Source organism: Magnolia sinica, chromosome 16, assembly GCF_029962835.1.
Source record: "Magnolia sinica isolate HGM2019 chromosome 16, MsV1, whole genome shotgun sequence".
NCBI classification, from domain to species: Eukaryota; Viridiplantae; Streptophyta; class Magnoliopsida; order Magnoliales; family Magnoliaceae; genus Magnolia; species Magnolia sinica.
The window spans coordinates 23161395-23176250 of NC_080588.1; the positions used below are offsets into that span (position 1 = coordinate 23161395).

At 42.8% G+C, this 14856-nt stretch overlaps 2 protein-coding genes across 8 annotated transcripts in view; both read right to left on the reverse strand.

The window, feature by feature from the left end:
• Window positions 1-14856, reverse strand: part of LOC131229900 (formin-like protein 20) — an 85960-nt gene that overhangs the window by 15711 nt on the left and 55393 nt on the right. The gene's annotated exons all lie outside the window — the stretch shown is intronic.
• On the reverse strand, window positions 10074-12425 carry LOC131229902 (uncharacterized). Of its 2 annotated transcripts, XM_058225976.1 has the most exons (3): window positions 10439-12425; window positions 10280-10355; window positions 10074-10202 (listed from the first exon to the last, which is right to left on the reverse strand). In XM_058225976.1, the coding sequence occupies exon 1, from the start codon at window positions 12339-12341 to the stop codon at window positions 11199-11201; it is 1143 nt and encodes a 380-aa protein (XP_058081959.1). In that variant the 5' UTR covers window positions 12342-12425; the 3' UTR covers window positions 10074-10202; window positions 10280-10355; window positions 10439-11198. The 2 variants fall into 2 exon arrangements, with proteins under 2 accessions (XP_058081959.1, XP_058081958.1); XM_058225975.1 differs by having other exon boundaries at window positions 10134-10355.

Below are 14856 nucleotides of genomic sequence, written 5' to 3' on the forward strand. Positions count from 1 at the left end.
ATGGATGGTGGCGCTATCCGTTGGCATAGCATGAAACAGAAGTTCATCGTGCATTTCACACCATTGAAGCCGAATATGTGGCTATAAGTGAAGTAGCCAAAGAGGTAGCTTGGCTTAGGAAGTTCAATGTAGAACTTTGGGTTGTCCCAGGGGCCAGTTGATAAATCACTTCGATATATTGTGAAAATAGTTGAATGGTCGCACAATGCAAAGAGCCCTTATCTGCAAAGGGGCTAAGCACATAGAAAGTACCACTTTGTTCAAGAATACATGAAGACTCAACAAATAAAGGTTCTCAAGATAGCCTATAATGAAAATCTTGTGGATCATCTTACAAAGGCCTTATTAATAAAAGTCTTCTCGAGATGTACATAACATGAGTTTACATGTTGAATCCAATTGGCTTTAAGACAAGTAGGGGTTTGTTAGATATATGTGCCCTAAAAAGCCTGGTCTCATATATTAATGGACCTTGTTTATTTGTGACCACTTAGTTGAATAGAATATACTTTGTTTTCATTATTAATTGTGTGCAAAACTTATGCATTAAATATGTCTAGCATGCTATAGGGGTTCCTTCATGGAATTTCTCTTATGGGTCCATGGGTAAAGAATGAAGTGGACATAATGGCCATCAGGGCTAAAGGGAGAGTTGTGGCCAAGATATTTAATATTGGTAATGGTGGTTGTAACCAGTGTTTTAAATATCGACGATATCAGCCGATATATCCCGCGATATATCTTGTATCCCACTTGTGCAATACAAAACACACAGGTAGTGCTAATATAGCACACCTATTCAATCCAGTGAACATTTTCAATTTTCAATACATGTTTTTATTGTAAATCACGTTAAACCAATGTTAAATGGTTACAAATCTATGATTCTTCATGTTTTCCATGAAAAATTATGGATTTGGAACTTCGATTGCAAATTTTGGGGGAGATGAATCAAGTTACGGAAAATTGAGAAAAAATAAAATTTCTCAATTTCTCAAAAATCAGTTGCAATCTTTATATCCAAACACAGAATTAAACATGTATGTAACCCAATCTAGTGATTCTTCCTTTTCTTTTGAATGTATTGCTTGTGTTTCATACATGTCTTCTTACGTGTATAAATTAAATGAATAGTCTTTGAATATACTTCCATCAATTCAGTTGGAAAGCACATATAGTAGGACCCCATACAAAGGAAACCCCTATTATGTGCACCTTTTTTTGTAACGTTTTGATTTCTAAGCGTGTATTGATGCCTTTTTCAACAATCCCTGAAGTTTCATTGAAACATTTGACCAATTTCCCAGTTTTCCCATGTTTCCCAACAACAACGATACATTACGCAATGCAACCGATATATCCCATGCGATAACCGTTATTTATCCGAATCCCAAGGGTGCAATACATTACGCGATAACGATATTTAAAACATTGGTTGAACAACCATTATGACCTTTTTATTGGGAAAAAAATGTTTCGACCTCGTAACGACGGCCGTTACAGTGGGGCCATCACATAACCCTTTTTTTAATACCTTCGTTGTGGCTGGTGGCACCGTGGTTGTTGAGTACCCTAAATTCCATAACCACTCCATCAAGTTTGGGCAACCCAGGATCAGTTTAGTGGTTATCCTATGTGACAAGGAACCAACGATGAGTCGGGATGGATTAATTTCCGCGATTGAGCATCTTGTGGCTACACCCTTCACCACGTGATAGTATGAGTGTTCATGAATACCTACATTAGGCTTGATTGGACATTCGCATTGGATGAATAGCACCAAGTCTCCTAACCGAGACACTCATCATGCTTGGATTGGATTGACATAATAATGTGCTAGCTTTGACAATCCTTTTTTTAAGAGTGAACGAAAATTTTTATTAGAAGCCCACAAAAGCGGGAAAAGAAAACAAGCCCACTCAATGCAAAGAAACTTCTAAAAGAAGCAACCAAGACATCTTAAGCATGGACAAACCAACTTGCCACAAGCCCTTCAATGAGTCTAATGGCCTCATCCACCCCCACGCTTTCATTTCGAAAGCACCTACGATTTCTAGGCCCCAAACTGCCACAAGATTCATCTTCCACGTGACTTTACCCAGTTTTCCCACTCCTTCCCCATGCCAAGCCCTCAAAAGATCTTCAACAGTTTCCAACATAACCCAGTCGACATGAGGGCCCATGCTTTAGAAGCAAAAACACAATGCACAAACAAATGATCGATCAATTCTGCACTCTCCATGCACATTAAGCAGATATTGGGAAGAATAAGAGCTCTCCTACGAAGATTATCCACGGTAAGGACCTTCTTGTGCCCCACCAACTAAACAAACACATCAACCATAGGAGGAGCTCCATAGAACCAACTATGGAAAGGATGGGGTGGAGAAGATAAAGATTCACCCGAGCTTCTCATAAGAGACCAAACGAAGAGCTTTCCGAAAGAATTACTATTCCAAACCATTGAGTCCGCACAAGAAGGACAAGGAAAAACAATCTTGAGGATGTCCAAAAGCTCAACGAACTCCCAAAATTCCTCATCAAGCAGATCTCTTCAGCAAGGGGGACTCCAAATCACCGAATCACCACTCATGGAAAAACATCCTGCAACAGAAATGGAACGATTATGAGCAAGCGGAGTGCGCCTGGGGAAAAGGTCTTGGAGAGTGCGGTCTCCGCACCAAGCATCTGTCCAAAAGCGAACACAATGATCGTCGCCCAACGAGAAAGCAATCCTAGTAAGAATAAGATGATCTGATGCCGAAATCGCTTTCGAAATGCGAGAAGCTCAATATAAAGAAGACCTCTTCACAAACCAACTACCCTCTTGAACCCCATACTTCTTTGCAATTATTTCCCTCCAAAGCCTCCCTTCCTCAGCCCCAAATCTCCAAGTTCATTTCCCTAAGAGAGTTAAATTAACATCTCCCATACATTTGATATAAACTCCCCCCTCTGCAACTGGCTTACACACCTCTGACCGCCTCAGAAGGTGGAACTTTCTACCATCTGAGGCCCCCTTCCAGAAGAAATATCTTTGTAGTTTATCAAGTCTGTCCAGGACCTCTTTGGGACATTTGAATGAAGACAAGAAATACACATGCATGTTGGAGAAGGTTGTCTTCAGAAAGGATCAACCGTCCTCCCAACAAAAGGTATCGACACTTCCAAGTAGCAAGCTTTGTCTCAATTCTTTCAATCACTGTATCCCATAGGTGCTTAGTCGGTTTATCAATACACAACAAAAGCCCAATATACATTGAAGGAAAAGACCCGGCTTTACATCTAAAAATGCTAGAAAGACAATGAAGCTCTTCATCGCTAAAATGAACCCCCAACAATTCAGATTTAGCCACGTTGATCTTCAGCTCCGACACGGCTTCAAATTAGAAAATTAATTTCCAAAGATTATCCACAGAAGACTCCTCATGAAAAAACAAAAGGTTATCATCTACATACTGGAGATTATTTATTTGGCAACCATCCACCAAAGTTTTAAATCCACTTAAGTGCCCATTCTCCTACCCTTTACGAAGCATCATACTAAATGCCTCTCTGATAACCACAAACAAATAAGGGGATAGGACATCCCCTGCCTTAGGCCCCTACATGCCTTAAAAATCCTTTTGATGACCTATTAACCAAACTAGAGAAAGAGGTTGACTGAACTCAAGCTTTGATCCAATCTCTCCACCTCATACCGCATCCCAACCTACCAAGCATATAATCTAAAAAAATCCCAATCGACGTAATCATAGGCCTTTTCCAAATCCAACTTACAAACAACACCACTCTTCCTCTCCCTATACATGGAATTAACACACTCATGAGCAACCAGAGCACTATCTAAAATCTGCCTACCAACCACAAAGGCACCTTGAAACTCTAAAATGACCTTTAAGAGATCTCCTTTAAAATTGAAAGTAAGAATCTTGACCAGAAGTTTGAGATGTGCTGCCCCATCGACCTTTCGAATGAGAATAATGAATGAAGCCCCAAGCTCTTTCGAAAGACAACTGCGATCGAATAATTCCTTTAAATAATCCATGACATCCTTTTTAAGAATGTGCCAAAAATTCTAAAAGAACATAATAGGGAAACCATTGGGTCCTTGGGCCTTGTACACGCACACGAAGCCCATATCTGCTTTTACCTCTTCTGTGAATGGAGCTTCTAGAGAAGAAACATCTTGGTTGTCCAACTGCTGAAACTCAAGTGTCTTGAACCTCGGCCGCTTCCACTGCCCACTAGAGAGTAGGTTCGAGTAAAATTGGACACTAGAATCACAAATCTGATTTTATTTTTTTTTTTCTAAGGTTCTCGACTCATTGACAATTAAGCTAGAAATCTTGTTACCTCAAGCCTGAACACAGGCAATGCTATGAAAGAATTGGGTGTTTTTATCCCCTATTTAAGCCATATAGCCCTAGGTCTTTGATGCCATTTAGTTTCATCTTCCTTAAAGCGGCTAGCATATCTTAAACAGAGTAACTCTCCTCTCTCCCTTCCGATGAAAGACTACCTCTTTTTACTCAAGGTCTAATTCCATAATCTTATTTGTCCTGGTATCGAATTCGGCCTCACAAGGTCCGAGCACCTCTTTTTTCCAGCAATTAATCTTTATCCTTAAGTAACTTGAGCTTTCTACTTAACCAAAACCAAGCAAAGCGGGCAACAAAGAAGGAATTCCACAATAACCTTTGCAAAAACATCAATCTCCAGCCATACAGCTTCAAATATGCCAGGTCTAGGGCCTCATTTATCCTCAGCTACTTCTACAACCATAGGACGATGATCCGAAGCAATCCTCGAAGGGCAGCTGATTAACTAGAGGAAAATGCTCCAACCAATGTGGAAATGAGGAATTTGTCTAGGCGAGACAAAGAGGCATTAGCTTGCCCGTTAAACCACATGAATTTGACTCCCCCTAAAGGAAGATCAACCAAGTCATGACGAGCAACCCTATCTAAAAAAACCCTTAATACTCTTCGTCACCCTGCCGCCCCTCAACTTCTTGGCAACAAACCTAACCACATTAAAATCTCCACCGATACACAAAATCCAACACTGTCTGATACTGTCTAACTCACCCCAAAACTGTTCACGCAGCCTATGAGAACACGAACCGTAAACACCTGTGAAGATCCACTAGAACCCTAGAAGAGATGTTGTGCAGCAACATAGACAGAAAAAGAACCAGAAGTGCAATCAACTTTCCTCCATTTATGAGTATTCCAACAAACCAAAATCCCCCTAGCAGCCCCTATAGCATCAACCAACGCCCAATCTTTAGATTTAACCCCCCAAAAGAATCAATAATATTCCATAGATTGAAGCTTAGATTCCTGAAATGCAATAATATTTGCTTTAGCTTTCCTGCTAACTTTCTTGACTTGAGTTCTCTTGAACTTGCACCCCAGGCCTTTGACATTCCAAGGCAATATAATCATTGGAAACCAACTTTACCCGATCTTACCCTCTTACCGTTGTTAGTAATGGCTACCGAGTCGTAGTTAATCGAACGTTCGAGACTCGACAACTCTCGCATTCCTTTAGGAGACTTCAAGCCTCAGAGCGAGCATTTTTCTCCCATTGAACTCCCCTAGCTTGAGCAAAATGGTCAAATTCGAAGACATCCTCATCCCTGTCGAAAGATAAACCCGCCAACCCCCAACCCTTTCCAAAATGTCTCTGGCCCAAAATAATTGTTCCTCGATGATTCCTCTACTATGTTCATCTGCAATATGAACCTCAATCCTCAGCCAATGAACCAACGGTCTCTGAACCCCTCGCTCTCGAAACCTCGGGCATCTTTTCAGCACAAAGAGAGGAATCACCACCATTGCCTCTTCCAACAACTCTCATGTATCTATTACCTCGTTGACAACCATCTTCCCTTATGAGTTTTAGTACTCCTGCAAGGCTGCAATACCAAGTTTGTCGCTTCTTATGCTTGAATTGACCCATCGGTCACCATAAGGAAGAAGCATGCTTGCATCTCCCAGCAAAGTCCCTGATTCCTCGCAAACAGCCTCTATTGAGGTGTGCTCCCCTTCCTTACTGCAGACACACTTCTCTTGCATAAAGTCACCTATCGAAGCCGAACCGAAGTCACCCAAAGAAAAAGGTTGGATGTGGTGTTTTCGAAGAATAAAAGGGGTCCAAGCATCCCACATGTGATCTTGAAGCACACTTGCTAGAGAGAATTTAAAAACTCAGCATGTGTGGGAGATAAAATAAGCGTTAAAGACTCATTGCCATTTCTCACATGTGCGTCTTCGCCTTCGTCCCTTTCAGCTATAGATAGCGATTCATCCCCCTACCATGGGGCAGCATCCAATGCGTCTTCCGAGCAATCCTCTCCATTGGAAACATCATACGGACTAAAATCGCACTTCAGATCATCCCCAGCTATAATATCCTGACATACGTCCCGGGTCGAAGTCCAACCCAGATTTCAACATGCAACCTCGGGAGGGCAACCCTAGTTAGGCTTTAACTCAACTTCCAACCCTTCATAAGAAACGAGGATCGGTGCAGTGAACACCCAACTTCATGCTCCTACTTGACACCAGGCACCACCCTCACAACCACATTCACCTCCTCCTCAACTACCCAAATTTCTCCAACGAGCAAGGAATATGTCTTGACCTCTCCTTATGGTGGTCCAAGAGTGAAACCAGCCTGTATGCCTTCTTTCACAGTAGTGCGATCGCCATGGCTAGCCAACGAAGCTCCATCTTGTCCTCTTCCAAACTTCGCCCCACTAAAGAAAATTACCCCAATTTCCTCCCTTTGGACCTTATGTTCCAACTATTTATCCCCAATAAATGCACTGATTGTGCCAGGGTCCCCCAAAGATTTCTTCCTCCTAATAAAAACCCTTGCAACCCCTAGCTGTTCTCCAAAAGTTGTCGCAGGGTCAATTCTGACGAACTCCCCAGGCAAGAAGCAACAGTAATGAAGAACTATAGAAACTAAAATTCCAATGGAATCCCCCAAATAAAAAACCACTGATCTTCTTTCCCAAAAACCGAGTATTCGTCCCATCTGCAGATCTGTTAAATCGAGCCATCTCTATGAATCGCTCCACCTATGAACAAGTTGTCCACGTCTCCATCCAAATGCATATGGATCCATACTTCATTAGCTTCCATAGGGTTCAGGTAGTAATCCTCTAAGCGCAACCAGCAAAACCCGGAAGCCATTGTCTAACTTGAGAAAGAAACGCCCCTTCCTTGGTCATCGCTACCACTGATGACTCCCATGCTTCTTGAACTACCTCCAGCCTCAGCCTAACTACCCTCACATCAACAGAATCCTCCGAAGAAACCCATTTCCCGACTTCAATTTGTCTAGTCTTAAGAGGTTCTTTAAGGACAATGATATCTTCCTGTATTGGTTTCTTACCAGCAACCACATCTATGAAGGATGTGGGGTGTTCTTCCCTGAAGCTAATAGAGCCTTGACAAACAATCTCCTCCCTCACAAGCCTCACATCTGTCGGGACTTTAAAGCTGACTTTCAATTCAGTTTTTGCACCTCCTTGTTCTTAAGTTTTGGTCCAAAGTGAGCCCTTTGAACCAATAATCTCACTCCTCCAAAGCTTTCTCCATGAAGGGTTTACACCACTCGGGTGAGCTCCTCCTCGGAGCTCATATGCACAAATGCAAATCCCCTATATGCCGTTGTGTGATGGTCCCGATGCAAAACCACCTCCATGACCACTCCCACCCTTCCAAACATCCTTTCGAAATTAATCGACATCCATCCTTCCAAGAAGCCCATGACATAGCGTCGGGTACTCAGACAAGTTCATCCTACAACCTGCTCTCCTCTTCGGCAACTGTTTCCCATTGTAAACTTTTGTCCAATTTCCTCCACCAGCTTCTTCTACTGCATCCTCTTCTGAATTACTCCCCTTAGTTTTCCCATCATCTCGATTTCTCAGTAGCAACTCACTACAAGTTACATAAGAACTTCATGGTCTTAGAGTAGTAGGCCTTGACACGCTTTTTGAGGTTACATTGGTGGGTGCATGCATCCTACGACCTGCTCTCCTCTCCGGCAACCATTTCCCATTGGAAACTTTTGTCCAATTTCCTCCACCAGCTTCTTCTACTGCATCCTCTTCTGAATTACTCCCCTTAGTCTTCCCATCATCTCGATTTCTTAGTAGGATCTCACTACAAGTTATGTAAGGACTTCATGGTCCTAGAGTAGTAGGCCTTGACACACTTTTTGAGGTTACATTAGTGGATGCATGCATCCTATGACCTGCTCTCCTCTCCGGCAACCGTTTCCCATTGGAAACCTTTGTCCAATTTCCTCCACCAGCTTCTTCTACTGCATCCTCTTATGAATTACTCCACTTAGTTTCCCCGTCATCTCAATTTCTCAGTAGGATCTCACTCCAAGTATCGCACCCTTGGGATACAGATACGTATCGGTTATCGCACCGGATATATCGTTTGTATCGCATAGTTTATCGCACTTTTTGGGAAACATGGGGAAACATTGGGAAAATGGTTGAATTTTTAATGGAACTTTGGGGATTGTTAAAAAAGCCCTTAATACATACTTTTAAATCATAATATCTCAAAAAAAGATGCACATGATAAATTTCCTTTGTATAGGGTCATAAGTTATGCGATGTTTAATTGAACTAACGCAACTATATTTAAATTGAATGTATGTTATTTATAAATAGATTAGAGTCATGTATGAAAACACAACCAATTCATTGAAAAGCAAAAGAAGAACTGAAGAAGTAAAATTTGAGAAATATACATATCAATGATGGGGACTAGTTGTGGTCTAGACCTACATAGAGTTGCGTGGTGGCTCGTAATCATCATCTCCATTTCGACGGGGCTGGGCATAGTACTGCTGCTCTACAAATCGATAATATTGTGCCTGGGTCATAGTAGAGTGGTATCAGTTAAGATACTCCTTAATATAACGCTGGTACTCATCCTCTCTGAACTGAATCAATATGCCCATCCGTAGGTACTGCGTAATCGTCACAGTCTGTAACTGATATGGATTTGGGAAGGGCACATATGAAGCTCCTTGGTATCCATATTGTTGGCCATATCCATACTGCTGCTCATATCCTTGCCCATATGCAGAAGTGAACCCCTGACCAAGGTTGAAAAATGATGTGCCGTAACTGCTGGAGTCACTCGTCGCATATCCACTAGGTCCATATCCATGCCCATACTGTGGCACAGAACTCGAGCTACTCTCCTGTGTTTGTGATCCAGATTCATGTTGTGGCCTGTAACTCGAGCTCTCCTCGTCCGTGATCCAAATCTAGAACCACCTCGCCTGCCATGAACACTTGTGTCCCTCATGCATTTTGCCAGCAGCTCCTCCTCAAAATCTGAAAGTTTATGGGTCTGCTTTTTCTGCAGTAGCTTTTGATGCGTGTATGTCTTATTGTAAACAAGACGGGGTCGTGGTTTCTCCTGGACAAGAACTATGGTCAGGCTCCTGTGTAAAATGATCGAAACTCTCCTCCCTGAAAGGGCTAAGATGCCTCTTATCCCGACTCCCACCCGTGTCGCCACCATCCCCGTTTGCCACCACCATCATCATCATCATCATCCTTCATCATGGAGTCATCGTCACCCTTATTGCCGCCATCATCATCAGGACTCATTTCCATCACTCTCTGACTCGGTCTCGGTGTCAGATAATGTTTTCCCGCCACGTGTCCCGCGTGATAGTGATTGCCGCGAGCCGCCCTCCGGACTCCTCGTTAATGGGTCGAATGCTTCATCAGAGACCTCTGCCGCTCCACATGTTTGTCAACATTAATCCCTTGTTCCGCTGCCAATATGTGGCTCTGGTCGCCCATCCGAGGTATCTAAGTCATCCGACCTAACCCATCGGTAAACTGTGTCATCCTCTGCATCCTCAGCATATGCATGCTGTCCGACTGTCATCAGGTTCAGTGGGTCTTCCTGCGCTTTTCTTCTTCCTTTCGAGCGGAGCAGCCTCTCTCGTAACTTCATATTGTAGTGACAATACGCTAGCTTCTGAAGCCTCTCATACCCTATTCTATTACGTTGTATGTATGAGGGAGAATGTACTCCGATTCCTTTCACAGGGTGACGAGGACGCCGTCTGTGCAAGCACACGGACGGCCAGTCGTTGTAAAACCTCACAGTCAGTCCCATACATGGACCACCATTCGCCTGTATATCATAAGATTCTTTCATTATCCTAAAATTTCCAAAATAATATAAAAGTTAAGTTTACTACAGTGACTCACATGGCATCATGGCGTTCCTTGACTTCACCGCAGGGTGACACCCAAACATCCCAACTGCATCGCGGAATTTAACAATCTGTTGATGGTGTATAGCAATTAGAATAAGTGTTTAATGATTGAGATGAAGATAAGGAGAATGTAAGTGCGGAACATATTTACCTCACTACCAAATGTGCCTTTCCCTGGACAGTCGGGGAATAAGTGATCGTACACCTCATGCACAGCCCTCTTTAATGAATTATCTTCGAAGAGGTTCCGGCTGTAGTGGTATTTGGGATTCAGGAAATACGTTGAAAACCAACATATACACATCAATACAACCCTCGTTTATTATTGCATATGGAAAAAAAAATCTATATAGGTACTTACTAGCCTGATGTAGTGGGTGAGAAAGCGTTCTTTCCCAATGGTCGTCTATTATTGCATGCACCCACTTATATGCATTGGGAGCTTTAACCATGATGGCCTCTTTCATCAGCTGTATAGACGGATACAACGACCCCATCGACGGATTTGTCTCATTGTCCACCATCCTCAACACCACAGAAATGGGCTCTAGAATACCCACAACACCATGCACTTTATCCCAAAATGAATTTCCCAGCACCAGCTCCTCAATTTTATAGGTTACTTTTGTCAACCTCTTTTTCCATTCTATGTAATCATGAGAGGCGAAAAGCTCTCGTAACCCCTGTTTGTGTTTGAGAAGGCTACTTAAGGCGATATAATTTGTGGCAAACCGCGTCGCTCCGGGGCGCATTATATCCCCACCACACCTCTTGCGCATTTCAGCTAATAACCAGCCGTGGTTGTATACAAAGTTTGTGATGAGCCGTGCATCAGTAATTACAGTCTTCACCGACTGCCTATCTCCGATCCCCTCCAGCATGAGATCGATGCAATGGGCTTCGCAAGGGGTCTAATACATATGATACTTGCTCTGAATATCCTTCCCCGCCTTAACAAATGCACTCCCATTATCCGTAACAAACTGCACAATATTTTTCCTCCCAACATCTTGCATGATGTTGTGCATTAGTTTGTAAATGTAGTTAGAATCCTTGATCTTACTACTCGCATCTATACTCTTTAGGAACACCACCCATCCCCTGGAATAGACCATAAAATTTATAATCGACATCTTCGTCGGTCCGGTCCAACCGTCACACATGACGGTGCAGCCGTACATCTCCCATGACTGCCGATACGAATCAACGTATGTCTTCATTTCTGCATGTTCATCATCCAAGTATTTTCCCATGATCTGGGCGGGTGTGGGAGGCTGCACACCCTCACCCCCACGCTGCACTTCACTTATCATATTTTTAAAGTGCGGGCTTGCTGCGGCATTTGCGGGGATTTGATCATATATAAAAAATTTTGCTATAAATTTTCCAACTTTTTTCCTCACATCCCCTCCACTAAACATCTCTTTTATTTTTTTTTGTGTCCCTCCTGCCTCTTTGTACATCCTCGGATCTGAAGGTAGATCCGGTACCCGCATGCTGCTACTCCTGCCCATGCCCCATATTCCTCCCCGCCTACTACCCTCCCCTGATCCACCCTTAACACTCTCCCTTGCTCCACTCCCTCCTGCTCCACTCCCCCCACCACGCTCATGGATAGACCCCTCAAATCTAGGCCTACTTGTGTCCCATCTCCTATCCTGATCCCTCTCCCACTGATCCCGTATGGACTCTTGAATTGCACGTCTGTATTCGGGATCATCATCATTATCGAGATCCACTACATCATCCTCACCTGCATATGGTGGCCGCCCCAACTCCTCCCTAATCTCCCTCTCCCGTGCATGTCGTTCATCTTTTGTCTTCACATTTTTTTTCAATATGGTCCTCATCTGTTCTCGCACATCCTGTGGGCACTTCGGGCAATCCACAACATTGCGATACCCTCCCGCTAAATGCTCCTTTAAGCGGGTTACCCCACCACTCCTCGATACATGACCACACAAATTACATATACTCCCGAATCGATTATCGGGAATGGGCCGACCGTACGTCCACCCTATATCAGGTTGCCTACCTCCTCTTCCTCCCGACATATTTTATCTATAAAATAATATTATATTAGTACTTGTTAGGGCCCACCTTGGGGCATGTGCTGTATATCCATGACACTCATCCATTTTGTTAGATTATTTTAAGGAATAGTCCATAGAGCACCATCCACATGTACATGGCATTGGACGCTTAGATTTGCCCGATTGGTGTGATTTTTACATGGTTCTCCATGACATGTATTGTGCATCTAATGGACGGTACAGATCAATAGATTGGACTATTCAAGTATCATGGTGCAACTAGAAGTACTATAACTTACAGTACCCCGAAGGCGCTGGAGCATTTTTTTCAAAATAGATGGGAAAAACTTGTTTTCTTTTTTTATCTTGGCCATGCGTTCACGTTACCTTTTTATTACTGTGTTTAGAAATGCTGCACTGGGCTCATAGCAACATAACCTAGCGTGCCTCTAGTTGAAGTGGGGCATTTTGACAGTTCCATCAATCAATCTGAACTGTCCATCAAGTCTAGAACATATTTGCTAGACTACCCAGTGAAAATCATACCAAACCGATGATCTAATTCATTTTTTATTTGGTCTTATATCTTGTGGACGTAGATTGGGTACTACCCCACGTATCTCAAAAGCTCAGCACAAGCAGGGCCTCTGTGGGGCCACCTTGATGTATGGATTTTATCCACACTGTCCATCCATTTTTCCATATCATTTTCAGCGTATAAGCCCAAAACAAGGCAGATCCCACGATGAAGTGGACCACACCGTGGTGTTTAAACGCACACCGTTAAAAGCTTATTGGGAGCCTTAGAGCTTTTTTTTTTGCTTTTTTCTTTTTTTTAACACACGCACAGACACAACCCCACACACTCACGCTATTGGAATTTCACCACCTATGGATGCTCGAAATCTAATATGGTTTTCCTTAATCTGGTTTCCACTGCTTGCTTCATCATCACCGTTTCTTCCATTAGTGTAGTCCACTTGAGCCTTGGATCTGCCTATTTTGATACGACAAAATGGATGAACGGTGTGGATAAAACCCATACATCATGGTGGGGCCCTCAGAGCCCCTGCCTATCCCGAGCGTCAATCAGGCAAGATGGTACCCATCCCCATCACTTTTTGGTAGCCATCCTTTGACTAAGCCATACATGCAATGGTTAGGATTGCCTAACCAAAGCAATCCACAGAGGTCCCTGATAAATAAATGAAGGTAACTGATCTCCTTTGAACTGCTCGAATTGGAGCTCGAGGAGCATCGTGCTCCCCTTTACGCAGAAGCGGATTGCAGTCGCGTAACTCAAGACGCTTAGCGCACCGAGTAAAATCTGGGGTCCACTTTGATTTATGTATTTTATCCACTCCGTCCATCCATTTTACCGATAATGTTAGGGCTTTAGCCAAAAATTAAGTATATCCAAACCTCAATTGGACCACACACAGAAACAATGTTGAATGAATTTTGACCATTAAAAACCTTTGGGGCATTAAAAGTATTGGATCAAGTGATCTTTGTTTTTTCCTTCATCCGGTCTTTATGACCTAATCAATGATTGGATGTCAAATAAACAATACATTAGGCCTTAGGAGGATTTAAATGTTGGATATCCAATCACTATTGTTTTCATGTGGTGTGGTCCACTAAGATTTATATCACTCTTATTTTTAGTATGAAGGGCTAAAATGATCTTTTAAAATGTATGAACGGAATGGATGAAACACATACATCATGGTGGGGCCCACATACCACCGAACACCAGCCACGGGGCTGGTGTCAAGGGGAGTAGCCAATGCGAAAGCCTTTCACAGGAAGTTCCTGCGCTGGAAACTTGGGTGGGGCCCAATGTGATGTTTTTGAGAAATCCACCCCGGCCATCCATTTTCCGAGATATTTTTAGGATGATAGGCCAAAAATGAACCGTATCCAATACTCAAGTGGACCTAAAATGTGATTATTGAAGGTACACAGTTGAAATATTTGTGGGCCACAGAAGTTTTGAATCAGGCTAATATTTGTGTTTTAAGTTCATCCAAGTAGTATTGACGTTTTTAACGGTCTACATAATCATTTAAACATCACAAACTACTCCAGAAAGTTTTCAACGGTAGGAATTTTCCTACCCACCTTTTACTCTAGTGCGGCCCACTTGAGTTTTGGATCCTTCTCATTTTTGGTCTTTAGTACTAAAATGAGCTCAGAAAACTGATGTACGGGGTGGATTTGTTAAAAACATCACGTTGGGCCCCACCCAGTTTTCTAGCGCCCTTTCGTAGGAAATCCGCGTCCGAAGCGGATTGCGTACTGAGTAACTCAATACCCTTAGCGTACTGAGTAAACTGTGTGGGGTCCACTGTTATTTATTTAATTTATCCACTCCGTTAATTCATATTAGCAGATAATTTTAGAGCTAGAGCACAAAAATGAAGCAAATTAAAATCTCAAGTGGACCACATTACAGGAAACAGTTTGATTGAACCTCTACCATTGGAAATTTTTTGGAGGCCAAAGAAGTTTTGGATGAAGCTGATGTTTGTGT